The 27,672-nt window shown below is 52.5% G+C and overlaps 1 protein-coding gene across 4 annotated transcripts in view; it reads right to left on the bottom strand.

Moving 5' to 3' along the window:
• The window catches only part of UNC13A (unc-13 homolog A), a 62,809-nt gene that overhangs the window by 8,478 nt on the left and 26,659 nt on the right, over positions 1-27,672 (bottom strand). Inside the window, exons 10-39 of one of the 4 annotated variants that reach the window (XM_068534751.1) lie at positions 26,021-26,560; positions 25,401-25,509; positions 23,540-23,586; positions 21,323-21,401; positions 21,154-21,159; positions 20,598-20,669; positions 20,075-20,294; positions 19,267-19,494; positions 18,203-18,344; positions 17,748-17,917; positions 16,667-16,782; positions 15,184-15,347; positions 14,663-14,813; positions 14,284-14,352; positions 13,874-13,963; positions 13,513-13,647; positions 11,790-11,923; positions 10,595-10,680; positions 10,275-10,401; positions 9,505-9,601; positions 8,994-9,137; positions 7,922-8,005; positions 7,279-7,356; positions 6,935-7,023; positions 6,368-6,520; positions 5,256-5,379; positions 4,282-4,287; positions 2,708-2,746; positions 1,536-1,565; positions 82-138 (exon numbers count right to left, since the gene is read on the bottom strand). In XM_068534751.1, the coding sequence (XP_068390852.1) occupies positions 82-138; positions 1,536-1,565; positions 2,708-2,746; positions 4,282-4,287; positions 5,256-5,379; positions 6,368-6,520; positions 6,935-7,023; positions 7,279-7,356; positions 7,922-8,005; positions 8,994-9,137; positions 9,505-9,601; positions 10,275-10,401; positions 10,595-10,680; positions 11,790-11,923; positions 13,513-13,647; positions 13,874-13,963; positions 14,284-14,352; positions 14,663-14,813; positions 15,184-15,347; positions 16,667-16,782; positions 17,748-17,917; positions 18,203-18,344; positions 19,267-19,494; positions 20,075-20,294; positions 20,598-20,669; positions 21,154-21,159; positions 21,323-21,401; positions 23,540-23,586; positions 25,401-25,509; positions 26,021-26,560 (3,586 nt within the window). The remainder of the gene's footprint in view (positions 1-81; positions 139-1,535; positions 1,566-2,707; positions 2,747-4,281; positions 4,288-5,255; positions 5,380-6,367; positions 6,521-6,934; positions 7,024-7,278; positions 7,357-7,921; positions 8,006-8,993; positions 9,138-9,504; positions 9,602-10,274; positions 10,402-10,594; positions 10,681-11,789; positions 11,924-13,512; positions 13,648-13,873; positions 13,964-14,283; positions 14,353-14,662; positions 14,814-15,183; positions 15,348-16,666; positions 16,783-17,747; positions 17,918-18,202; positions 18,345-19,266; positions 19,495-20,074; positions 20,295-20,597; positions 20,670-21,153; positions 21,160-21,322; positions 21,402-23,539; positions 23,587-25,400; positions 25,510-26,020; positions 26,561-27,672) is intronic. The other 3 variants (XM_068534748.1, XM_068534749.1, XM_068534752.1) reach the window with 3 other exon arrangements.

Below are 27,672 nucleotides of genomic sequence, written 5' to 3'. Positions count from 1 at the left end.
CTGCAAAGCATGCCACTATTCTGGGACCTCTTCCCTAAGAAGCCTCCCACCCCAATCTCCTGCCCCCACCCCTGGCCTCACCTTGAGTTTAGATAGCTGACCCAGCTCCTTGGCTGCATTGAAGATCATCTGGGTTCCCTGTAGGTAACAACAGACATAACCCGGGTGAGGGTGGGGGGTCCTTCTGCCCAGTGCCCAAGCCGCCACTGACACCCCAGCCCTGGACGCCATCTTGGTTCTTGTCCAAAGGCTCTGGGCAGGGCAATGGTTGTGTCCTGGGGACAGAGGTCTGGAGCCCCCCAGGAAGTACTGAGAAGGAGATGGTGACCTTGTCTCCAGAAATCTCAGTCCCGTGGGGTGCTACCCATCCTGCCACCTCCACCATGACCCCAGGTTTGTGGGACAGAGAAGAAAACAGAGAGTGGGCTGTGATGGTGTTTGCGGGCATGGGTGGGGCTTGCCAGCCCCAAGTCATGGAGCCTTGCGAAAACTATGGGATGGGCTCTGTGTAGTGAAAACCACTACCCACCATGGGCCCATTCCCTCTGTAGAAGAATTCCCCCAGTAATCTGGGGGGCCTGTTAATCTGACCTTTTAAAGGAAGAATCCTCCCCCTTAACACACACCTCAGTACCCCGCCCCCACTCCTCCCCAAAACAGACATCAGCAATATGACATCCTGGTTATGGCTCCGATGAACCGGATGGGCATGGGTTCAAATCCCAGCTCTGCTATGTGGCCCTGGGCAAGTCATTTAACCTCTCTGACCCCCAGTTTTCCCATCTTGATGGGGGAAATCATATCCCAGCTTAGCTGGGACTAATCGTGTCTTTATTCAGTGTTCATGGTTCTTATCACCTGGTTTCGAGGTCACGGGCAGTGTTAGGGGAGACGGAGTCGTGGCCTGGAAGCTGCATGTCCTGCCTCCTCCATCACTATGTTGGGTGACCTGAGGCGTGTCCTTGGCCCTTTCTGGGCCTCAGTTTCCTCCCCTGGCTAATAGGGGCATCTACACTAGCTTAGGGGATAACAGCTGTGGGGGGAGCTGAGTATCAGTGAAGTTATGAGTCCTGAATTACTGGGTCCTGGGGAGGTATGGGGGTCCTAGGCAGGGCTAGACAGGGAGGAGGGCCATTTACAGCTGGGATGTCTGGAATCACGTTGATGCTTTTCCAAGCTGGCCAGTGGGATCTGGTCACCCTGCCACTACTGGTATTATTATTAGCATCCTGGCTGTCGCTGCTCTTCTTATTCCTTGTCTGTGATTCCCCAAGGCTGTCACAAGGCACAAGTCACTCGGGAGCCCAGCCTGGGCCTTGGTTTCCCCTGCAGCACCCTCCTCCCCACCTGCCACCCTCCCCACGCCACCCCTCACGAACAAGCCAGACAGACAAAGGAAGAAGAGACCGACAGACAGGGTCACGGTACACCCCCAGATGGCACGGATCACAGAGGTGGAAGAAGGTACGGGGTGGGGTGGGGGGTAGGTAGGGGTTGGGGTGGGAGCCAGACAGACAGGGAGAGGCTGGTCTTACATCTGAGTGGCTTGGCAATTTCACCCTGCCCTGTGGAGAGAATCAGGCGAAGGTCAGAGTTCGGGTGGCTGCTAAGAGGATACTCAGTGGGACTTCCCTGCCCCCTCAAAGCACAGCCCACGAGCTCCCTCCCAGGTTCTGGGTCTAATGCTGGACCCCCTCCCCAGCTAGGCACCTTCCCTTGTCCTCTGGTGGGGACCTGGGGCCAGACTCTGGACTGTCAGGAGGCTAGAATCAGTCCATCACCTGGGGACAGGTGCCCAATCCCACAGTCAGCCTGCCCCAAGATAGGGTGCCTTGGGGAGGGGAAAGAAGAGAAGGCTCAGAGTCTCTCCTCCCCCAACTCCCAAGACCTTACCCCAGCAGGTCTGACTCTAAAAGAAGCGTACTGACAGGTATCACCAGTTCACTCAACACATAGACACACACCCAGGCACATCCATGGGTGTGCAGAAAGTTTATGCACACACAAACCCCCAGATCAACATACGAAGACACACACATGTGCAGAAGAATTCACAAGCTAAAATACACACGTGCACTACTAAACACTTGCACGCACGTGCACAATTACACACATAAACCCACACACTCTCCACCCCCCCCCAGGGATGTATGTACATGTATATGGAGCCTGACATATTGCATGTGCTCCCCAAAGGGCTGGATGAGTGAGTTGGGAAGTCCTACAACCCATGTTCATGAAGTGGAGACCCCACTTGTATGCACACAGGCATGATAGCTCCTGTATGACTGCACAGCAAGGGCAACTATTCACGTGTTGCCACGGCTCCTATCTCCTTATAACGAACACCCATTAGAATAAACAAAACAAAGGAAAACATGTCTCAGTCCAGGGCAGTTGTCCAGTGTCTGGGCCCTTCCTGAAGCCACAGAATTTCAGCTGAGCCCAGGGCTGGGATAAGCCCTTTGGGTATTGTCATGAGAGGGCAGGAGCTGTCTGTGCACCAACACGCACACACACTCTAAGCCATGTCCCTGGGGAATCACTTTGTCTCTGACTTCCAGTTTTGTGGGACTTCCGTTAGGATACCCTCCTCCTACCCATGACCCCCAGCTGGCCTTTCTGCCCATGCAAATGGACACACACATACACACACACACCCAGACACCAGAGCTTGGGACCTCAGTGCAGACGAGGCCCTCATTACCTTTTCTAATCCCTTGCCATGTTTTCTCAAGAGGTTGCCCTGCAGAGACAATGTCACAAGGTGATCAACCTAGCAAGCTGTGTGGGATGGGAATCCAGAGTGATAACACATACTCATGGGGACAGGAAGTAAAGGGCATCTGCACTGCACAGAGGGCTGGTAACAGGGTTGCTGGGGGGATTGTGTGTGTGCCTTAATGACTGACTCTTAAAAAGGGCAAGAGAGTCAGAGAGACAGGAAAGAGAAAGAGCCAGAGAGAGAGAAGTTGCTGCCAAAATATAATCCATTTACATTTACTGTATATATGAGGCTCTTGGTTCTTGAGTCAACAGGAAAGCAAATAGGCTCCATATTCAGACAGACCTGAATTTGAATCCTGATTCTGGCATATATTTACTATATGGCTTTGAGCAAGTGACTCTCTGAGCCTCAGCTTTCCTCATCTGCAAAATGGGAATAATAATATCCATCTCACTCAAAGGGTTGTCATGAAGGTGAGCTGAAACAACAGCTATGAGGTCTGGAATACAGGAAATCCTCAATAAATGTGAATTCCCTCAGCTCTCTACCCACAAATGCATTGTCTGTAGTTGGGTACGCTGCCACCATGTAGTTACAGCCAAAGACCCACACTGCAGCCACAAGAAGTGAGATGAGCACTAGCAAACTTTTGACAAGGTGAAATCTTGTAACAGCCTTGTCTTGCCTACAAAAGAGGACTCTAAAGTGGTTTTAACTGATCTCTGCCCTCCTATGTGTCTACATACTACCACCACCACCAATAATATTAGTTCTAATTTAGTGAGCATTGCCTCAGTCTGTCACTGAGTCAAGCACTTTAATGCATCATCCTATTTGGTTCTCACAACAACACTCAGAGAGCTGCTACAATTAACCTCTTTTTCCAGACAAGGAAATGGAGGTTGGGAGGTGAAGTGACTTCGCAAGGTCACAGAGAGAATGGCTGGGCTGAGATTTGATGCCAAGTCTGCCTGACACCAAGGAGTCACAACATCGTCCCCCACCTGGGTGCCTGGGTGTGTGTCTGGGATTCTTGTGTGTTAGTATGTGTGGTGGAAGGGGGGTGAGCAGGGCTGGTGGTGGGGTCTGCACTGATCAGCTATACAGACCGGGGTGGTGAGGACCTGTATTTTGGGCGGCTACTAACAGTTCAGAGCTGAAAAGAGAGGTCAGAGAAGTTCCATTGACTTTGAACTTCCTTCTAGCTTCGGGGACCCAGATATCCTGGTGGTGTCTGAGCATGGGAGTAAGGGCGAATTCTAACTAAAGGATGTGGGCAGATGTGAAGGTGCCGGCCCGGGTTTTGGGAGGCGGGAGGCCCCTCCTTCGTACTTATAATTGGGGGTGGGCGTGGCCTCCCTCCCTCCCAGCCCCGCCCCTCCCCATGCCCCGCCCCAGACAGACACAGGCACATCTAGGCGGGAGGTGGGACAGTGGATGGGGGGCCAGTGGGTAAGGAGGGGGCGCTGGGTCGGGGGGTGCAGCCACGCGGTGGGCCGAGTCCACACACAGAGCGGATGGACAGACAGACGGACAGAGGGGCCTCTACTTACGATCATCTGTCAGCCGTGATGGGGGCAGGGCGGTGGGGGAGGGGGGAATAAGTCACCATGAGTCTCCAGGGAGGCCAGGGAAGGGGAGGAGAAGGCACCGAGGGACGGACCCGGACTCTGTGCCCCAGCCCAGCCCAGCAGCCCGGAGGAGGCGGGCAGTCAGCCGGAGGTCCGGCGCCTCCCCCATCATTGCCTCTAGGCGGACCCCCGCCCCCCCACCTCCCCCAAGCCTCTCTCATCCACCCAGGAATGTCCTCCCATTATGTGTTGTGCCATCAACCGCGTGCCATCACTGTCCTCAGGCCACCGACACCTCCCCGCTGGAACCCACGCCCAGCCACACCCCTCTGAAGATGTCGCCGCCCCCCGCCCCCCCTCCCCCCGCCAACCCTGCAGATCGCCATCTCTGGGCTGTTCCCAGAAGAGTCCCAGAGGCACGGTCCTGGTCTCTGGATGACCACTGACCTCTGCTTGACCTCTACGAACTTGGGTGCTCTCCATAACCTCTGGTTGACTTCCTGGAGCTCTCTGTTCTGTTGGTCTCTGATCTTTGAAATCTGGGTATCTCCTCTCCTTGTCTCTTGATTGACCTCCAAAGCCCCCTGATGAACCCACTGGCCCCTATAACCTCTGTAACCCATGGATGGCCTTGATCCCCAAGCTGACCTCTCTGTTTTCTGGGTGATCTCTGACCTTTGAATAATCTCTTGACCCACATGTGACCCCTGTGTCCCCTAGACATCTCTTTACTTGACCTTTAAATGACCCCTGAATGACCTCTTTGATGACTTTTGACCCATGTGTGACCTCTCTGATTTTTGAATGGCCCCACTGATCTCCGGTGGCTTCTATACCCTCAGATGGCCCTTGTGCCTGGATGACCTCTAAGCCCCCAATGCCTTTGATTCCAAGCTCTCTGGGCTCCCAAAGAGGAGGAAGCCCAGATGTCCCCTCTGGCCCCCTGTGGGCCTCACCGTCTGGTCAGTGAGGGGTGGCAGGACGATGGTCTTCTCCATGGTGTTCATGACCAGCTTCCATAACTCCTTCAGCACCCGCTTCAGCACCGTCTTCTCACAGATTTTGGCAAAGAGAGTCAGGCTGGGGGCAAGGGACAGGGCTGAGAGAGTGCCCAGATGGACCTAACCTGAGCAGCCCCTTCCCCTCAATACATGGGCAAGGTGGGAAGGCATTCCATGGACACGCAAGAGGGCACAGAGCCTGTACAGGGACCCCTGGGTGGTCAGATGGGGCTGTGATGTGTGACGCATGGGGAGAAGAGTGAAAGGTGGTTGGACAGGTGAGCAGGGGCTAGACTTGGAAGGGGCCTCAAAGTCTAGGACGAAGGCCTGGGCCTTAGCATGAGGGCAGTGGGGAGAGTGTTTAAGAGAGAAGAGACACAGCCAGACTTTCCTGTTTGAAAGAACATAGTGGGGGATGATCTGGAATAGGAAGGTTGGAGACCAGGGACTATGAGGGGGCTGAGGCCATGCTCAGAAGGGAGAGGAAGGGAATGAGAGGGAAAACAACAGAATTCATGATTGACTGTATGGGACTGAGAGAGGGCAATCCACCATGATCCTTCCAACAACTGACCCACCCATCCACCAAACCATCCTTCCCGCAACCTTCTTTATTCTTCCTCCATCACTTTTCCCTACCTTCCTTCTTTCCTTTCTTCCTTTCTCCCACCCAGACATCCATCCACCCATCCTCCAGTTATTCATCCATCCAAATACTTACCCAACTCTCCATCCATCCATTCATCTACCCAACCATCCTTTTACCCATATACCCTCCATCTAGGTTTCTAAGCATTTATCTTTTAATCTACACATCCATCTGCCCACCCATCCCTCATGTCATTTACCATCCATTCATCCATACAAATACTTACCCACCAATCCTTCCAATCATTAACCCACCCATTTTTCCATCCCTTCATGCCTCCACTCACCCACCCATCCAAACCATTCAACCACCACCCAGCAAACATGCCCTGAGTGTCCTTTCCAGGCCAGCCCCCAGGTTTCTGAGGCCCGACCCCGGAGCCCTCCCTGGTGGACTCAGTCCACCTAGCCTGGCTCACTTGCTGTCCAGCAGGTCCATGATGGGTTGCAGTACATTGTCAGCATCCTGGGCCACGCTGCTGCAGGCACTGGCTGGCACATTGCCTGTGCCTTTCACCTGGCTAAGGATGTCACCCATCTGCTTGACACAATCTTCAATGTGTGGCTGGAAGCTGGGAACACAGAGAGGAGGGGCTCAGGTCAGACTCTCCTGGCCTCTGGAAGAAAGGCAGGATGAGGCTGATCTGTGGATGGCATATAACAGCCAGGGTGGGATTTAATAGCAGAAATGGACATCAGACTAAGATATTTACCTGTGTTGTTTATTTCATCACACAGTCCTACTCAGGTACTATTTTTATCATCATCCCCACTTTACAGATGGGTAAACTAAGATTCAGAGAGGTTAAGCAACTCACCCAAGGCCACACACCTAGTAAGCAGTGAAGCCTGCATTGAACTCGACTTCATCTAACTCCTAGCCTGAGATCTTCGCCACTACATCTGCTGAGTCTCCAGATGCCGCAGGCTCAGAGGTCTGAGAGCTGCCCCCTCCCTTCTGCTCCCAGCCCTGGAGATGCCCCCACCTGGTAGCAAACACCCGGCTGAGCTCATCCAAGACGTTGTTGAGTTTCACCTGTAGCTCCTTCAAGATGTCACTGGCCTCAGCATCCAGCTGAGGAGGCAGAAGGGACATCAGGTCAGGTTTATAGGGCATCCACACGGATGGGGCATTTTCCCATCCAACCCAGGGAAAGGGATCCAATCCAGGGAAAGGAATACCAAGGGGCTGGAGAGGAAACTGAGGCCCAGACAGTTAAGCCGCTCGCTTGGGTTTGACAGAGTAGCTGAAGTGGAATTCATCAGGTACAAGCTCTGGGGCCTGCAGGGACACGGGGATGATGGTGACCCCACGGGGGCCCTGCCTCACCTCCTTTCCTCCCATGGCTTCGAACATCTTCTCTAGCTGAACTCGCAGCTGCTGAGTGTTGTTCATGAGGATGCAGGGCTGGGGATGGGAACAGAGCAGGGAGTCAGTGCTCAGGACCCCTCCCCAGAGCCTCCCTCGCCCGCACTGCCAGGGACCTCAGGTGGTTACAGGGTCTGGGTCTGGAGGAAGCTGGGGTCCCACAGGGTCATCTGAGAATGGAAGACGGCATTTGGGATCAGATTTCTGGGAGTGTTGGGGGGGGGTGTCTCTGGGGACCAACAGGGGCAAGGAGGACTCCCCTCCGGTGGGCTGAACCTGGTGGGTCCAGGAGAGGGGCTGGACCTCTGGGAGTAGCAGGAAGGGGAGTTCTTGTCACATACCAGTATTCTTCTACATGGGCTCAAAACTTTGTAAGTTCAAAGTTTTGAGCTTACACCCTGAAGGGTTCATTCACAACAACCAGACAATGACATGAAGGCACATCCCCTCACCTCCAGATACCCCCAGACTCACATAGTCCGACACAAAGACACACACAGTTGGACACACATGCAGACGCAGGTATCAGAGCCCAGGGAAGGATGGACCTCTGGGGGTATGGAATGGGGTTGGGGGAAACAGGACAGGGATCCCCGCAGGTCACCACTTTCTCCTTCTCCTTGGAGCAGTAGGAGGCGAAGTCCTTGGAGATGATGTCCGCATACTGGAGGAGCACATTACTGATGGTCTGGGGGGGACACAGAGGGTGGGTGAGACAAGGGGCTGGGCTTGGATGGGCCCATCAAGAGCCACTAGTGAGATCAGGGATGAACCCAAACTCCTACTAGCACCTAAGATGGACCACTGGGCTGGGTGAATTCTCCACCCAGGATGACCATCATGGCCAAAGGGAGACACCACCAGATGAAGATGATTATTTTACATAGACCCAGCTCTTTTTTAAGCTGGGTTCAAGAGCAACCAACAATCACATTAACCCGGCCCCAAACACAAGCATAACTCAGTCCCAAATGGAATCCCAATTCCTATCTGCAGTCCTCAACTTCACCCCAGGTTAAAGTCAATCCATCTGAACCTCAACCCCAGGCCAATGGTCCCAACCTTCAAACTCGCCCCAACACTCACCCGCATTCTCCATAAATCCTAACATTCACTCCAACCTCAATGCCCAATTGAATCTCAGTCCTAATAGTAACCCTAAAACTAACCCCAACCTCAACCCCATCTCTAACCCTGACCCCAGCTCCAAATTCAACTCCAGCTTTAACCACAACCCTGACCTCAATCCCAACCTCAAACTCAACCTCAGCCCAAACCCTGATCCCAACTTCAACTCCAAACCCAATGACATCACCAGCCCTATCCTCAACCCAAACCTCAACCTCAAATCCCAACCTCAAACACAACCTCAGCCCAAACCCTGATCCCAACTTCAACTCCAATCCCAATGACATCACCAGCCCTAACCTCAACCCAAACCTCAACCTCAAATCCCAACCTCAAACTTCAACCACAATTCCAATCACTATGGCATGACCAACTCCAACACTGACCTCAACCCCTACCTTAATACCAGTGATAGCACCAACCCCAACCTTGACCTCAGTCCCAACCTCAGTATCAACCCTGACTCTGACCTCAATCCTAACCTCAACTCCAACCCCAACACTGACCCTATTCCATCCCCCACCTGGATCCCATCCACACTCCCGAACCTTGGCAAAGCGCCTCATGTAGTGCCCCACGATCTGGGGGTCAGGACACTCAAGTTTCTTGATGATCTCAAAGCTCTGATTGAGCTGGGAGAAGACATCCACCACGGAGCAGGAGAACAGGGCATGCTCTGAAGTCTGTTGGAACTGCATTGGGAGGGAGGACAGGAGGGAGGAGAGAGGTCAGAGCCAGACAGTTCCCAGAGCCCAACCCTCTTGCTCTCCACAGAGAGAGCCAGAATGCCCTGGGATGATAATGAGATGGACAGTGTGCAAGGTGAACTTAGAGGCGGACACAGGGGGGAGGGGTGGGGCTTGATAAACCGTCATTCATTTGTTGGATGAACAAAAGACCCTCAACACTGTGAACAAGACAAAGGTGGCTGGCACCTTTCAGAGACTGGCCTCATCCCAAGGGCATTTTTTTGCCCCCAGATTGGATCCCAACAGACCCCAGAAGTAGTGAGGCCACTGTGAGCAGACCGGGACCTTGGTGGTGGATCAGCCTTCTTACCCCATCCTTCTTGTCTCGCTCCAGGGCTCCATGCAAGAAATCCCGGGACACTTCCTCATTTTCGTCCAGCCACTGGATGACGAAGGGCTCAAACCACCTGGAATGGCGAGACAGGATGGGGCCCTGCCGTCTCTTGTCCCCCTAACCCTCTGCTCAAACTCACACTATGGCCTGGGTGGCCACTCCCCAGCTCCCCTCCTGCACGAGGCCTTGGCTGCTTCATCCTTGAAATGAAGGATGTGACTATTGTCAGAGCAAGGCCCAGACATGTGGAAATCCTGGTTGATAAACTGCCCCTGGGTAAGTGGGTTTATTCTCTGAGATCCTGATACAGCACACAGTAGGTCCTTGGTAAATGGTGACCATCATCCCACTCTCCAACAAAGCCCTGAGAGTCGGACATCCCGAGTTCGAATCCCGGCTCCGTCACTAATTAGACATCACCTTGGGCAAATCCTTCAGCATTTTATCCTCTATTTCCTAATCCACAAAGTGGGAATGACAACACTCCCAACTCGTAGAACTGGTGAAAGGATTAAATGAGAAAAGACAAGTGGGACTCCTCAGCTCGGTTCCTGATACTTGTGATCATTAATTTTCTGGCTATAGGAGTCCATAGTCCAATGACTGAGAATGGAGAACACTGGGTTTGTACCCCACCTGTGCCCCTGATGCCCAGGGAACTCTGAGGAGGTCAACCCTCCCACCCTGGACCTCAGTCTAGCTGTCAGCGCTACAGTTCTGGTTTGGATTCAGGGCACAGGACTTACGCAGGATACTCAGGCACTCGGTCCTTAAAGGCAGGAAGCTCTGCCACATACTCATTGTAGAGCCATTTGACCTTGAAGTGGAGGTTCATGTAATCAGCACTCTTGCATAGGCGATGCTTATCGTGCTCTGGTGGGGGAAGCAAGGCGGCAGCTTAGCCGGGAGGGTCTGCCACTCTCTGTCTTGGTAGTGCCCACTCTGGCCATCACTGATGTCTGACCTCAGGTATGAGGGTCCAGGGCACTCACAGCCTTAGAGGGGACACTGAGGCACAGCCACCTGCTGTAGCCAGGCTGGGAGATACAGGGGTGGGAGGACTCACCCTCCATTGCATACTTCATATCCTGGGCAAAGAGATTCCACATCACTTCAGCGCTGATTTTACCCACGTTCAATTCCTGGGGAAACCTGGTGAAGGCCATGAAAGTATGAAACCTTGGCAGACAGAAGCCAGATGGCACAGGATGCTTTGGCCTTCCCAGCCCCAGAGGGTAGTGCGGGACAGGCAAGGGATCTGGATTCAAGTTCATTCATAGCTACTGACTTGCCGAGTGACTCTGCACTGGGGCCCCGTTTCTCTCTGAGCCTCCACCTACCCATCCCTCCATTCACTCATTGACCCATTCATCCATCTATCTACCTATCCATTCACCCACCCATCTGTCTGTTCACCCATCTGTCCATCTCTCCATCCATCCCTGCATTCATTCCTTTATCCACCCACCCATCCTTCCACCGATCTATCCATCCATCCATCCATCCATTCATCCATCTGTCCATCCATCCATCCATCTATTCATCCATACATCTCCATTCATCTGTCCATCCATCCATTCATCCATCCATCATTTGGTCCATCCATCCAAAATCCCTCATCTTAACACAATATCTAAGTAACCAAGAGATGCTGGCACCCCAGAGACAGGAGCCTTTCTAGCGCTCACGTCAGGGAGCAGTAAAACATAATAGCTCATTCAGCTAACACAGGCGAAAATTCTACAGACATGTAAAGCCACAAACCAAAACTGTGCACACATTCACACATAATTACACAATACACAACATTGCACATTAAAGTACATTCCACAATTGTACACAAATAACAATTAAATCCATAAACCACAACTATACACAAAATTATATATTATATATATGTGATGTACATGCAAAACATTTAGTAGAGTATCTAACATAGTAAATACTTGAACAACACGATCTATTGTTACTTATGAACCTACAGACACATATAAAATTACATACATACGTGCACAGTTACACAAATCAACACATACAAAATACATGTCTGATTAGACCAGTGATTGTGTACCTGCACACAATTTTGTTTGTTTGCAAATTATGCCATATTTCATCCATGCACAACCACACCCACAACTGCCCCCACATATACAACATTTCATATGTAATTAGATACGATTGCCTTTACACACAAGACACAAAACTGTGACACACATTCATGACGACCTCCAGATAATTAACTGCACAGACACAGAACTCACTGGTTGAGGCAGGGAGTGTAGGAATTCTTGTCTTCCTCAATGATGGACACTATGAGAGTGATCAGCTTGGACCAGAAGTCGAGGTTCTTGATGCTGGGGCCCTGTTCCTCTGGGGGAACTTCCCCCTTCTTGGCCTGGAAAGAACAGTGTGGGTGTTTGCCACAGAGGATCCAGGGGTGGGGAGCTCAGACATTTCATTATTGAGGGCCAGGAGGTTAGTGAGGAAGGGCCCCATTAACATATGTAAGTTTCAGGTGTGAGGTCTGCATGAAAAGGAACTAAACTCACATAAACTGGCCCCAACAGATCTCATGTCCACACAGCTCAACGAAGCTTAATTAGGCTCAACTCATAAAACTGAATGGAACTGAATTTAGTTGAACAAACTCAAGCCTGCTAAACCAAACAGAACTGAAATGAATGCAAATCAGGACCACTTAGCTTAACAGATGGCAGTTTTCAGAGTTAATTCAGTGGAACTGGGCCAATTACACTGAATTAGTGGAATTAAACTTAACTGGATTGAATTAAACTCAAATGAACCCAAGTGGATTGAACCTAATCAACTTGTTCAAGATCAAGATCAATCTAAATCAAAATAATGGAAATAAATCAACTTGAACTCAACCCAATCCAACTTAATCTAATTCAACTCAACCCAAGTCAACCCAATCCAACTCCACCTACTTATCTCAACCTAACATACTCAGGCCACCTCAATCCAACTTTAGTTAGTCAATGGAAACCAAAGTAGTTAAACTCAACTGAAATAAGTCCAACTCATCCAAACTCAGTTGAACTCAACGGTACCTAATCCAACAACCTAGCTCATCCTAACTCAAGCCAACTCAACCCAGTCAAGAACAATTTCAATTCAAGTAAACTGAATGGAGATGAATACATTTTTACTCAGTTACAGTCAACTCAGTCCAACTCAGTGATGCTCACTAATTAGCCTAGAGCAATTTTAAGTCAAGCAAACAGAAATAAATAGATCTAAACTGATCATAGTTGAACTAAACCCAGCCCAATTTAATCTACTTCATCTCAACCCAGTTCAGTTAAGAGCGACTTGATTTCAACTCAACTGAATGTAAATGAACAGAATGAAGTAAAATTGAACTGAATTCAGCTTATGTGTTATCTCCTATCTGAAGCCCAAGCTGAGGAAGGGGCTCAGCTCCCACAGCCTCTTGCAATTCCTCCCTTCCAGTGCTAATCACCCCAGGTTGTAAATTTCCAATTGATACATTTTTCCCTCCTAATAGAGTATAAGCTCCTGGAAACCTTACTGACAATCCTGGGACATTATATGTGTAAACAGCGTGTTGAAAGATCTCAAATAAATTGAGTTCAAGACTGAACTGAAGAAATTCAATTCAACTCAATATTTATTGAACAGGGACTCTATTCTAGGCACACTGTATTATGCCGGACTCAACTAAGTTTAACTAAAACCAAATTTATTTTGGTTTAGTTTAGTAGGAGGTTTATTCCCTCCTACTGTGTACCAGGTGCTAAGCACTTAACTATGTTTCATCTGAAGCTTGTATCTCATTGAATCTCCTCCTTAATCCTGAGATGTGGGTTTATGACCCCATTTTACAGGGGGAGATACTGAGGCCCAGAACGGTTAAATCACTTGGGAAGGGGCAGATCTGGGACTTGGACCAGGGTCTGGTTGGAGTCCCCTAGCCCCTTCTGCCTCATCTGGGGTCCTCACCGGGTCAGTCTGGTACTCTCGACTGTAGAGTTCATGACAATTGTTGAAGATGTATTCGTAAGTGGAGTTGAGGCAGGCTTTCACACAGTCCTTCACCACCTGGCTGGCTCGGGGTGGGCTCTGGAGTTCTTGCACCTGGCAGGAGGAAGTGAGATGGGCATGGGTGTGCACAATTGGGACAGGAGGTACCCAGGAAGTGGCTACAAGTGGAGCTGGTTTTAAGGAAATGTTGTAGCAATGTGAAAGCAGAGGGTCACTGAGAAAGGGCACTGCTTTCCAGGAGAAATGTTACTCGTTTAGGAGCCAACAGTCCTGGAGTATCCTCCCTGGAGAGCTAATGGAACTGGGTCCCCTTACCAACCTTCATCCGAAAGAAGGTGATGCTGGTGAGAAGATCCACCGTGGATTTGAGGTCCTGGAGTCTCTCTGGGCTGCTGGCTGGGAAGTTATTCTGTGGAAGGGAGAAGAGAGGTGGGGTTATGGAAGAAGGCCAGGGGATGATGGGAGACAGCGTTTTAGGGGAGACACAAGAGCCTCCAAGTTTCAGGAGGTGTGTTAGGGGTCATTGAGAACACCTTGAAGTAACTGGGGGTGTCTGCTTGGATACACCAAACTTTTTGGGCAGGTGCTGCCCACATATGTGTACATGTGTCAGAGGAACACATTCTACATGTTAAGATGGGTCCTCCCATGTGCATGCCTGCTGGCAGCTGTCCCCTCCAGGCACACACATGCCTGGGGTGAGCAAATCATCATGCATGCTCTTCTCACCCGATACATGGAGAGGTCAATCCGCAAGGAGTTATGCAGCTGGTCCAGGAGCTTCACAAAGCGTTCTTTCTGAGGAGGCAGAGGAGGAGGAGAAGGTTGGATGAAAGCAGGGACTTGGGGATCAAGTGTAGCAGCTAAAGGTGGCTGCCACATTGGCTAAGTGGTTGCTATACGTTAAGTGTACCCCATCCGCTGTTGAACGGACCCCTCATAACATCCATTCAACAGAGGGGTAAAATGAGGCTCAGAGAGGGGAAGTGACTGGTGCAAAGTCACACAGCAAGTCAGGTCCAGATTGGGGATCTGGAAATCACACAAGGTGTGACCAGCACAGGGTCAAGCTCTCCCTCATCTCCAGGCCCCCACCCCTGGGACTGACCCCAAAGTTGGAGGCTGCGAAGCGGTCAGAGGCAGACACGTTGGTGGAGGCGGTGGTGTGCGCGTAATAGGCGTTGATGTTGGCAAGCAGGGTGCTCATGACGGCAGGCACCCCAGGACACATGTACTTGGAGGAGAGGCAGGCAAAGTGGCTGGTAGGAGGTAATGGGAAGCACTGGGTCTGGTGTCCAGCCCCCAGAATGCCTCTAAGACAGCCCTCACAACCCCCCAAACTATCCCCTTTTCCTCTGCTTGATTCTGTCCTCTGAGTTTGTCTCCTCTCTGAATTGCCCTGTCTCTGCCTCTTATCTCCAGCTCTCATCCTTGTCACTCTAGCCCCCAGCAATGGCACTTGTCTAACCTCCAGGGAAATTACATAACCCCCACCACGCTCACTTCCTCTCTGGCTCCTCCTCCCAAGAATCCCTTCCACCCCAGATTTGCCAGTGGCCACTTGGTAACCACCCCTCCCCCCAGTTTCCTCCACCTCGTCCTCATGTCCACCACAGCCTGCAGCCTTACGTCATGGCTTGGTAGATGGACTCGACGCCATAGCGCATGGCAAACTCGTCCACGATCTCCTGGGCTGTCTCATCATAGTAAACCTTCCAGGCGTCATCACCCTTGGCATCTGGGATCTTCACGACCCCGTTGTTCTGCACATCTGTCACGAAGTGGAACAGGTTCTGCCACCACAAGGGAGAAGGTGTCATAGAGAGTGCAAGGGGACACCGGGGGTCAGACATCCCAAGTATAGGGCAGCTTACATCATCCATCTATCTGTTTATTCATTAATTCATTCATCTACCCTTTCAGCCGTCCACCACCCGTCCACCCATCCAACTACCCCAAATTTCAGCTATCCCTCATCCATCCTCCCAATGGTTCAACTACACACCCATCCATCCGTCCATCTGTCCATCCACCCATCTACCCACCCATCCCTCTAACCATCTACTCCCTCCCTCACCCATCAATCCAACTACCCAAAAATCCACCTGTTCACTTTATCCATTCTTTCAGTAATTCAACCACACATCCATCCATCCCATACATTTACCCGCAACTTCACCTGTCCATCCAATAATTCATCCTTCTACCCAATCAACCATCAATCCACCCAGCCATCATCCATCTGTCCATGCATCTACTCATCCATCCACCTACCCAACTACTCCAAAACTCTCCCATCCATACACCTGTGGATGGTTCAACCATACATCCATCCACCCACCCTTTCTTCCATCCATCCATCTATCCACCAACCTACCTACCCACCATTCCAACTACCCCCAAATTCACCTATCCACTCATCCTTCTGTCTAGTAATTCAACCACATGCCCATCTATCCCATCTACTACCCACAGCTTAATCTGTCCATCTAACTTATCAACCCATTCAACCATCCATCCATCACCTATCTATCCACCCATCAATTTATCCATCCATCTATCCTTCCATACTTCATCTATCTGCCCATCCATCTATTCACCCATCCATCTATCCAACTACCCCCAATTCACGCATCCAACTCATCTATACTTCCAATAGATCAAGCACACATCCATCCACCCATCCTTTCATCTTTCCACCCATTCTTTTATTCACTCAATACTCATTCATCCAATCATTTATTCATTCAACATACTGAGTTCTCTCCAGGAACCCCTAGGCAGCTGGAAGAGACAAACCCAGGCACACAAAACCTAATCCTGAGTGTTCAGGGCTGGGACAGTTGGAAGACCTGGATTTCTGTAGTGAGAGTCTGCCTGGAGGTCATGGAGGGCTTCCAGAGGAGGGGGCCCTGAAGCTGGACCTTGATTGACGGGGAGGAGTTTTCTGAGCACAGAGAATGGCATAGGGGACAGTCTCAGAGGCCCAGGGGAATGTGAATGGTGTGGTCAGAAAGAGGAAGGAGGAGCTAGGGCAGGCAGGAATGGTGAGTGGAGGTAACGTGGGAGACAAAGGTGAACTTCAAATGCAGGGTGGAGCGGTGGGCCTCACCTCGTGCAAACAGGTATACTGGACATGGTAGGGGGCCACCTTCTCCTCGCCTTTGATCTCCACACTGATGTGTAGCCGGATGGCACCCGACACAGCAGATTTGTCAGTCCGCTTGTCTGCAGGGCAGAAAGGGATGGCAGTGTCAGAACTTCCCAATATAGCCCTGGACTATTTTAACATATGCGTAACTGCAGCCCTCTCAAACTCCCTGAATTAAGGCCTAGGTGCTTCTCCTCAGATTGGCTTCCTAGACTTGTGTCTCCCCCATTAGACTAGAATTCTTAGGCCCTGTCTCTCCCATCTCACTAGGATCCCAGATCTTGCTTCCTCACTCAGATTAATTTCCTTGGTCTGCATCTCCCTCTTTAGACTAGGAGCCTTGCTTCTTCCCCAGGCTGTGCTCCCAGACTCTGCCTCCCCCATCAGATCAAGCTCCCCAGAGTCTACTCATTTTCTTAGACAGGATTCCTGGGTCAGTGCCTCTTTCCTCAGACTAGGATCCCCAGGTCTTGCTTCCTGCTTCCCCCATCAGAATAGGATATCTAGATTTCCTCTAACCGAAATAAGAAGTTCCTAGACTCTGCTCACCCCTTTCAGACTGGGTTCTTCCTCTGCCCTCAGACTGGGCTCACAGATTCTCCTCATCATTCTTAGACAGGGCTCTTGGGTCTGTAGCTCCCCTCTCAGATTAGGAATCCCAAACTCTACCTCTTCCCTTAGACTGGATTCTCAAAGTTCAATCTCCTTTCTTAGGATAGATTCCTGGGTCTGTGCCTCTCTCCTTACACTAGGGTCCTCAGGTCTTGCTTCCTGCCTTCCGCATCAGAATGAGATATGGAGATTCTGTCCCTCCCTCACTCTCCCACACCGAAATAAGACAGTCCTGGGTTCTGCTCACCGTCTCAGCCTGGTGCTTCCTGCCCCCATCAGACTGGGCTCAGAGACTCTGCCTCCTCTATTAGACTGGGCTCCTAGATTAACTCCTGCTGACACTGTCTCTCCCCTCCAGCTGGGCTCCCCACTTTGGTTGGCTCCCCGCGACCCCCTCCCCTCTCCCCCGCAGAACCCCACCCTTGCTCACCCAGGTTGTACCACACGTCCATCTCGCCACTGAGTGTCCGCACCTCGATGATCGTCTGCCCCAGGAAGTCATCGGATTCCCTCTTGAACCGCTGCTTCACTCGAGATTTGATGTCATCGTCCTCATCCCAGACACGCACCTTGATTCGGTCCGAGGAGTTGTGACATTCACTGCAGGGGGGGAAGAGGAAGTTGGGGCAGGGGACTTTTTTTTTTTTTGTCTGCGCCGGGTTGCGGCACGCAGGATCTTCTTTGCTGCGTGCGGGATCTTTAGTTGTCACATACGGGATCTATTTCCCTGACCAGGGATGGAACCCGGGCCCCCTGCATTGGGAGCACGGAGTCTTAACCACTGGACCACCAGGAAGTCCCGGGGCAGGTGTCTTGAAGCCCACCCTTCAGCTGCTCCAACAGGGAGCTCCATCTAGGGGGCTGGGGGTCCAGCCAGACACCTACAAGTGGAAGTTCTCCTCCCACACGGGGTTCAGGTTTCCATAGATGGTTTTTGTCCGTTTCTTGGTCTTCCCGACCTGGACGGTGACGTAGGGGTCACTGGATCCTGTCTTGTCCTTTGCCTGCAAGCCCTGGGCACAGACCACTGGAAGACACACAAAACAAATATAAATGTGGGCTCAAGGAGCAAGGTATGCCAAGAACAGACACTGTCACAGGCTCCACAGGGAACGCCTGTGACAAGGACTGAGGGCTTTGTTCTGGCCACAGGAGCCCATGGACACACCCACTGGGCATGCTCGGCTTGCTAGAGTTAACATCCAGGGAACCCTCACCCAATGAAGAATATGAAGGTGCCCCAGGGTCACCCCTGAGGTGGGACTCTCGGGTGTGTGCTCTACAGTGTCCCCCTAAGGTCCCCAGCAGGATTGAGCCTCCAGTTGCCCACAGTATGACCTACTCATTGGCATCCTCCGCAGGGCTCTTTACCTCCCGGCTCTCAAACTCATGTCTCCACCTCCCACTGGCACTCCCTGGGACCACCTCCTGGATACCCATCTGCCCTGAAATCCTCATCTTGGAGTCTGTTTTCAGGGAAATCCCAATGACGACGAGGAATGGATAAACACCACAAGGCCCCCACCCCTGGGAAGGACCTCTCAGCCCTGGGAGGTCAATAATGTCCCCCAGTGGTCCTAGGTGTCCACTGCTTCGCCTGCTCGGTGGCACCCTGGGTAGGGCTTATTCCCTCCTGGTCTCACTTCCCAATACCCCTGGGGGCTTCCTGGGTTCACTTCCCAGAAAAACTGTGTGCCCTCAACTCCTCTTCTTGAGGTCTGGTTCTGGGGGCTACCAAGCGAGATGCACCCAGATAGTTTCGTGCAAACACGTTTGGAGGCATATATGCCCAGGCTGTGGGCACAAACGCATATACACCAACGTGAGAAAGTCACGGGGACGCTCAAATATGTGCAGCAAAGGGAAGGAAGGGGCGTGGGAGGGAGCACAGGGGGCCGAGAAGAAGGGACCCCCGTGGCCGTCCCTCCCCCTCCCCCCCGCGGCCTCACCGGTGATGCTGATCTTGGCCGACCACTTGGACGTTCCATCCAGCACGCTCTGCTTGACGGCCTTCATCTGCTGCGTGTGCGCGGTCTTGGTCACCGCGAAGATCTCCTGGATGAGCTCGAAGATCTCGGGCTTGTTGCGTTCCCGGATCTTCATGCGGTCCTTGAGCACCATGATGATGTTCTGCGTCCGGTCCTCCGCCCCGTGCTTGGAGCTCTTCTCCGCCGCCCCTGCGCACAAAGACAGCCGTCACTGTACACAGAGCACTCCCTCCCAGGAGCGAGAGCCCTGATTCCCGCTCCAGGGCTTCCTCATCTGCTGCCACGGACACGGGGTTCAGGTGAATCATACCCCCAAAGCTAGAGCTGCCAGAGCTCCTACCTGCTCTCTGAATCCTCCCCCAACCAGGCCTTTCCCCCTAAAGTTCCCACCCCGTCTTAGCCCCTCCAGTCCGCGTAAGTCCCCTTCCCCTCCGACACCCTGCCCTCTCCAAGCCCGTCCCCTCCTCGGACTCCTCTCCCCAACCTGAGCCCCCTCCCACCTCTGAACTAACCCTTACCCTAACCCTCTTTTTCTCCATAGAAACCGCTGCCTCCCATTAAGCCCGCCCCTTGAACAGTTTAGCTCCTCCCTGAGTCCCGCCCCACCCCTCTAGGACCCCTCTCACTTCTCCTTTCCCCTCCTGTCGCTCCCGTACCGTCCCACGGCCCCGCCCCTTGTCCCGCCCCCTCCTCCTCGTCAGAGCCCCGCCCCCTAACCATTAACAGTCCTGCCCCTCCGTCTCCGCTCCAGTGGGAGCCCGGCACTCACGCTGCAGACAGTCTGCATTGAGCAGGTCCTGGCACTTCTCGTGGCACTTGACACCGCACTCGGTACAGCGCATACCCTGCCGCGCGATGCCCCACAATAGCCCCTCACACTCGTAGCAATAGGTGGGTGTGGTGGCCGTCCACACCTCGAAGTTGTGCGGCGTCGTGCACGAGATGGGGTAGATTAAGGCTTGCAAGGTCTTCTTGTAAACGTGGTTTTTCTGCGGGGAGGGAGGACATGCGACATGGGCGTAGAGCCTTAAAATGGGGGCACTGGCTTGCCCCGCCCTCATTCCCCCCGCCCCCCGTCCCGTTCTGAGTATGGTAAAGTCCCGGTCCGTCCCCCGCCCCACACTGTCGGAATCCACGGGTTCCTGTACACAGACTGTGCTCGCTGGCGGCTGCGTTGTCGGAATTCTGGAAAGCGAGGAGTGCCTGTCTCTGCCCCACCCCCTTCCTTTTCTCCGGGAGCCCCCCAGCCCCGACCACCCTCCAAGCTGGGGAGGGGGAGGTGCCCCACGCACCAGCTCTTCGTTGTTCAAAGTGCTGGATGCCAAGGCCGAGGTGATGCCTGCTTTTCTGGACTGCACCAGAGACTGGAATAGGGAAGTCACCAAGGGAGTCAGAGGGATCGATTGGCACCCGGGGGGTTGTCACCGCGAGCAGAATCCCCAGCCATGGTTTGGGGCCGCCAGCCACGGATTCAAGCCACAGCCACAAATAAGAAACAGGTCACAGCAGCGGGAACAGAACCAGAAAAGAATTGGGAGGTGACAGAGGCTCCAGGTTAGAAGAGACCCTGGAAAGGGAGCAGCCCCACACCTCTGACTCACCCATTCCCCACCACCATGGACCAGACTGGGGAACTGCACTTGGCCATGGTCAACAGCCACAGAGCAAAACCACCAGCCAGGCCATGAACCAAGGTGGGGAGTCACCTGCTCTCTTCCCCACCCATGAACTGTTGGACATGGCAAGGTCCCCTCCCCAGAACCCATGGGATGGGGACCAGTTGGAAGATCCCAGTGGGGGGCGGGGGTCTCGGGAGGAGATTCAAGGGCCTGGGTTGCCATCACTCACCATGGCCTGAAGTGTCCACGCAGCACGCAGGGTAGAAATCAGATCACATTAGTCCCAGAGAATGCCTTGCCAGTCCCCAGCCCCAGTTCTGCCATGGGCAGTTGTACAGGTTGAGCACTGCTTGTGGCAGGGCTGCTCTGGTTGGGCAGGGGAGGGCACAGGCGCTCACCAGGTCGCTCACGAGTGGGATAGGCTTCCTCTTGCGGATGTCTGGCATGCTGTCGATGATGATGAGACCACCGCCAGGGCTGCAAGACACACCAGGGACGTCAAGGGCCCAGGGAAGTTCCCCTTCCTCCAACAGACATCTCCTGAGGCCTGGGCAGGACACCTGATCTCCCCAGGTATTAAGAGTTGAATTGTGTCCCCCGAAAAGATACATTGAAGTCCTAACCCCCAGTGCCTCAGAATGTGACCTTATTTGGAAATAGAGTCATTGCAGATGTAATTAGTTAAGACAAGGTCATACTAGAGTAGGATGGGCTCCTAATCCAATATGAGTGGTGTCTTTATAAGAAGAGAGACACACAGGGAGAAGACAGTGGTGTGATAGTAGAGGCAGAGATTGGAGTGACTCGTTTACAATCCAAGGAATACCAAGGATTGCCAACAACTACCAGAAGCTAGAAAGGCAAGGAAGGATTCTCTCCTACAGAAGTCAGAGGGAGTGTGGCCCTGCCAACACCTTGGTTTTGGAATTCTGGCCTCCAAGAACTGCGAGAAGATACATTTTTGTTGTTTTAAGCCCTCTGTTTGTGGTAGTTTGTTATGGCAGCCCTAAGAAATGAAGACACTGGGCCTCAACTTCCTCATCTGAGAAATGGGGAGATGATACAGTTGCCCACGTTGAATGAAAAAATTTGAATTAAGGCAAATCTAAATAATATGCAAAAATATCAATGAAATCTTTCTTCATGCTCAAAATTGGAAATATTTGTGTATATTTAAAGTCTATCCTGGAAGAAGTGATTTCAAAGCCCATGAGAAAGAGGGAACTGGAAATTGTATTTGTGCTGTTGCCTCTTGGCAGCTTTGCTGTAGCTGGCTAATCAGAATGAGGGCTGTGGCAGATGCTGCGGTGGTCTGTCCAAATCTACTTTACTGAGAGGTGCAGGTGTTCCCAGAGAGGGTTCAGGTGTGGCTCCTCTCCAGAAAGTTCTCAGTGGCCAATGAGAGTGATGCCTGGCAGCCAATGACTCTGGACAAGCCCTGGGGTGCTATTCATGCTCCAGCGCTCCCTGAAGGATCAGGCAGAGGCTTGGTGACTCCTGAACTACCTCTCTGCTTGGCTGTTTCTCCTACCTGGTCCCGCCTGCCTCACAGGCTTTTCTTTTCTTTTTTATAAGTTTATTTATTTATTTTTGGCTGCGTTGGGTCTTTGTTGCTGTGCGTGGGCTTTCTCTAGTTGCGGCGAACAGGAACTACTCTTTGTTGCGGTGCGCGGGCTTCTCATTGTGGTGGCTTCTCTTGTTGCGGAGCACGGGCTCTAGGCACGTGGGTTTCAGTACTTGGTGGCGCATGGGCTTAGTTGCTCCATGGCATGTGGGATCTTCCTGGACCAGGGCTTGAACCCGTGTCCCCTGCATTGGCAGGCGGATTCTTAACCACTGCACCACCAGGGAAGCCCTCACAGGCTTTTCTTGAGAGTGCTTCCTGTATAAATCATGCACACAGGAGCCCCCATCTCAGACCCCACTTCCAGGGCTCCCCACACGGGACACTTGCCCCTCTGGGAGTCACAGCTCCTGTGTCCCTGTCTCTGTTTGAAAAGGATGTACAAGGGAAGGCAGTCACTCTCCAGCTGTTATTTAAAACATTAGTGTAATTTACAAATATCTTTTGCATCCTCTAACCTCACCACACAAGTGCTGAAAAAACACCCTGGAAAAGCAATAACTTAAGAAATTAGATATGACAAATGCTCCATGTAAGACCAACAACTATCGTTATGAAACAGCCAGCAACTGTAGCAATAATCTGAGAAATGTAAAAGCAGAATCAAAGCAAAAAATTCACTCCAGGGTTGCAGATGTATCGTGCAGTAAATGGGTTTCTTCTTTACCTTACATTTATTTCTAGGGGGAAATGTTCTTGAATTATATGAGCGGCTTGAGCAAGGCCTCTCTGGACTGTTTCTCCATCTGTAAAATAGGGGTAGTGGGCCCCCCATGGGTTTGTTGTGAGGATTCAATGTGTTACTATCTTCGGCTCCTGCTGGTCATGAGTGCCTTATTACAGTGGCTACATTATTTCACTCATGTGCAATCTGTCCCCTGTCTAAATGGACCTTCTCCCTGCCCTGGCTGGGCTGAGGTTATGGTGCAAACCAGCCTTAGGCTCTGGGTTCAAAACTTCCTCTCCCTCACCCCCAAGATCTGATACTCACCCGCCTTTGAACCACAGGGATTTGGACATCTCTCCTTCTCCCCGGGCCTGCAGGACAGAAGACAGATATGGTCAGTGTAGCTGCCCCTTCCCAGGGCAGCACATGTACCACATCCACAACTGTCTCCCCTTTGGGTTGGGAGTCAGGAGGCCTGGGTCCTAGTCCTCACTGTGTGTCCTTAGGGAGCCCACTGGCTTTTTCTGGGCCTCAGTTTGTCCATCTGTAAAATGAGAAGAAAGGAGATACTCTCTGACACCAACCTCAGTGAACTTCACTCTCCTTGTCTGTCAAAATTGGGGATTTGTTAACATCATCTCGAACAAGAGCTCGTGCTCTATAGTCCTGGGATTCTTAGGGGCTGGCTCAATACCCATAAGATCCTATCACTCGCTAAACTCCCCCTGCCTCACCTGATTATCTGATCTCATGCCCCAGGACCTTTGCCTGAGTGGTGCCACCTGTATCTATGCTCTCCCACCTTCTGCACCCGACCAGCCTCCATCTATCATTCAGGTCTCAGTGTGGACCCAGAGTCAACACCCCCTACCATGCAACTAAAGGGTGGCATGGTGGTGGGGGGGAACAGGGAGAAGGGTCTGACACCTTCTTCTGAAATATTGTTTAAGTATTTTGGATATCACTTCACTTTAAGTGTCACCTCCTCCAGTGAGTCTTCCTGATTGACTTGGATTAGTTTTATGCCCCCTCTATGAAACCCAGAGATCCTGCTCATGTTTATTTTTCTTGTCATATCTCTAGTTCCATTACAAGGGTAGTTGCTGTCTTTTTCATTTAATTTGTTGACTTAGTGAAAGTTATTCAATAGATTTTTCACAGTGTATTTTCTTCTACTGTTTGAATCTAGAACCATGAGACTGTATAGTAAAAGAAAATTCTACTGTACAACTGATAAGAAATTTGATTTGAAACTTTTGTGGCTCTGATAATTGATGGTCTAAGACTTTGGGAGTCTGTTTAGGATCTCCTCCTGCCAGCCTCACCCCAGTTTGGAAGGTCACCCCGGATAATAACACTGCTTGGTGTCCAGCCCAGAGCAGGTTGAGTGAATGAAGGAGTGAATGAACGGCCTCATTCCTGCTGCCCATCTGAACAGTCATCCTGACCCTGACGTTAATTCTATTTTTCACCTAATTTCTTCTGCAATACTGACCAGATCTCAGACCTTTCCCAAACCCCAACTCTGACACCCATTGTGAGCCCAAGCACTGACTTCTTCCGCTATCACCAAGTTTCACCCTGAACTCTGATCTTTGACTGCTGCCCTAACCCTGACCTATAACCCTAACCCTGACCTATAACCCTATCACTAACCTCTATCCCTATCCATGAACCTGGCCGCTGAACTTGGCCATAGCCATGACCTCAGCTTAATTTCAGCTCTAGGTTCCAGTTCGCCTCTCCTTCTTCCCCACTTAGAAATCCCAGGCTGCCCTGGGGGAGGCTGGACTAGACCTTGGTGGGGCCAGCTGGTTGCAGGGGAGAGTAGGCAGGCATGGGTAGGGCCAGGGAGGAGTCAGATTGGGCAGGGGTTGGGCCAGGAATGGTGGGGCTGGGGCCAGGGCAGGAGTGGGTGGGGCTAAGGAAGGGCCAGGCTGGGCACAGATGGGAACAGGTTGGGGTGGGCGGAGCCATAGAGGAACCAGGATGTATGGAGGCATGGTGGCGGGCGGAGTGGTGAAGTAGGCGTGGCCTGGTGGCTCATGAGTGGCATGGGCTAGTGTGGGCAGGGCCAGGGAAAGGACCAGAGTGGGTTGGGGCATGGAAGGAGTGGGGAAATGAGGGTGGGTGGGGCATTGGGCGTGGCCAGGCTGGGGGTGAGCCCACTGCTGCTCTCACTCACCTCCTGCAGCTGCAGCCGCACTTTGTTGAAGGCTCGCAGCCAGTTGGCCTTGGCCCTAGACATGGAGTCCTGACCCTCTTGGCCTTCCTCATCTTCTCGTGGCCTGAAACTGAGGCAAGGGATTTCATGAGGCTCCGGGGCCGGCACTCCCTCCACCCTCCACCCTCCGAGTGATGCTGGGCCCTCCATGGCCTCCCTGGCACTTCGGAGACACAATGACCCACCTGTGACCCCTCTGACCAGCCTCAGTGATTCTCCCCCCGCTTCCCACATGCCCATCACCTCTCTGACACCTTCAGGTCTCCTGGGTCCCTTTGCCACCTTCCTGGCCCCTCTGCAACTTTGTAACCCTATCCGAGGGCTCCTCTGATGCTTCTGTGACCTCTCCAACCCTGGCAAACCCTCCAGCCCCTCACAACCTCTAAGACTCCTTCATGACCCTGCTTGACCCCCTCTGACCCCACTGAGCCACTTCTGACCTCCTAGACCCATCCCGATCCCTTCAATAAACCCAGGACCCTGTGACAACCTCTCCCCCCATTCCCCAGGTCTACACTGACTCCATCATGGCACCACTGACCCTGTGACCTTGTGACAGGCCCTCAACCCCTTCCCGTTACCTCTCCTCAGCCTTGGGGGGCTCAGGCTGAGGCTCTTGCTTAGCTGCAGGTGCCTCCTCAGGGGCGGCTGACTCAGGAGCCACCTTGGCTATGTCGGGGACCTCGGTGGGCACGGCTGGGGCCTTGTCCTCCTTCTTGGGGGTGGCGGGTGGAAAGCTGACACGCTTGAAGTCCCTGGGCTCGGCCACGGCCACCTGCTCGCGCTCAGTGTAGCCTCGGATGTCATCCGGCACCTCCTCCTCGTCCTCTAGCTCTTCCTCGTCCTCAGGGAGCTCCTCCTCCTCCTCCAAGAAGTCCTCCAGGTCCTCATCCAGCTCTTCGTCCAGCTCCTCATCCAGCTCATCCTCATCCTGGTGCCAGCGTGGCGAATCCTTGTGGTAGCTGACCGAGCTGTGGCAGGAGTGGTAGGAGTCCCGGTCCCGCTCGTCTTCCAGCTCAGAGCCCTGTAGGCTCTGTTCATCCGGGTCGAAGTCCTCGCTCAGCTGCGAACTGCCCTGACTCAGCTCCCCTGAGGAGGCGTAACGGCTGCTGCCTGTGGGGCTACAGGAACGGGCCAAGGGCTCAGGGGCTGGGGCACAGACCCACTGCCCATCCCAGCCCCGGTCACACAGGTTCCATCACCCAGTCATTCCCTGGATTGGTCATTCCCTGGATTCCCAGCATTGGTGGAGCTCCTCTGGCTGCCAGGGAAACACAGCCGTGAACAAAAGACAAAAACACCTGTTCTTGGGGCATTTACCATCTTGGGGGGCAGGCAATAAAACCAGATCAGTGACATTAGTGATCATCAGTGACCTACCGTGCACCACTCCTATCCATGCACTGTGGAGGCTGCAAAGCCTTCACCCACATGTTTGGGACCCCAAATCAGTGTCCCTGCCACAGCCCCCTTGGAGACCTAGCGCTCCTGAAACAAACATAGTAGCCCCTGTCTCTTGATGTACCCTCTACCCTCCGCCTCAACCTGGTCCTCCCACTGCCAAGCCCCCTCCGTTCATCAGGGACCTGGGCCTCCCTGCCTCCACTCCTTCCCCAACCTCCACTCACAGCTGATCCTGCGGCGGGTCCCTTCAGCTCCACCTTGTAAACATACGTGCAATGCATCCACTTCCTTGCACCCTGGGCCCCACCCTAGCCCAGGCTCCGCCATCTCCACTAGATGCTGCCCTACCCAACATCCACTTCTCTCCTGGAGAGTACCTTTTTGCATAGAAGCCACAAAGGGGCTTATTGGAATCATAAACCCAAACACGGACCTCCCCTGTTCCAAACCCTACCATGGCTCCCTTGAAATAAAATTCTGTGCCGTGCTCTGCATCCCTGTGTGGCCCAAATCCTCCAACGTCTCCATCCCCATCTCCTTCCATCCTCCCTTCTCTCCCCCTCCTCCAGCTACATCAGCATCCATCCTCGCTGTCCCTCCAACACCCTAAATTGTGCCCACCTCTAGGCCTTTGCACTTGCTGTGCTCTCTGCCAGGAACATCCTTTCTTGCCTGCTTTATCTGGAAAAATCCTTTGGTGCCCACTGAAATAGCACTTCTTTGAGTGAGTCTCCCCCACCCTCCAGCCAGGTCAAGCCCACGCCCACCCACATTATATGCTCCTTATATGCACCCTGGATCACACTCGACATGACCAGGAAGAAATATC

This window comes from Eschrichtius robustus, chromosome 2, assembly GCF_028021215.1.
Source record: "Eschrichtius robustus isolate mEscRob2 chromosome 2, mEscRob2.pri, whole genome shotgun sequence".
Lineage (NCBI taxonomy): Eukaryota > Metazoa > Chordata > Mammalia > Artiodactyla > Eschrichtiidae > Eschrichtius > Eschrichtius robustus.
Note: the sequence above shows the minus strand (reverse complement) of the source record. Positions and strands in the feature narration are given on the sequence as shown.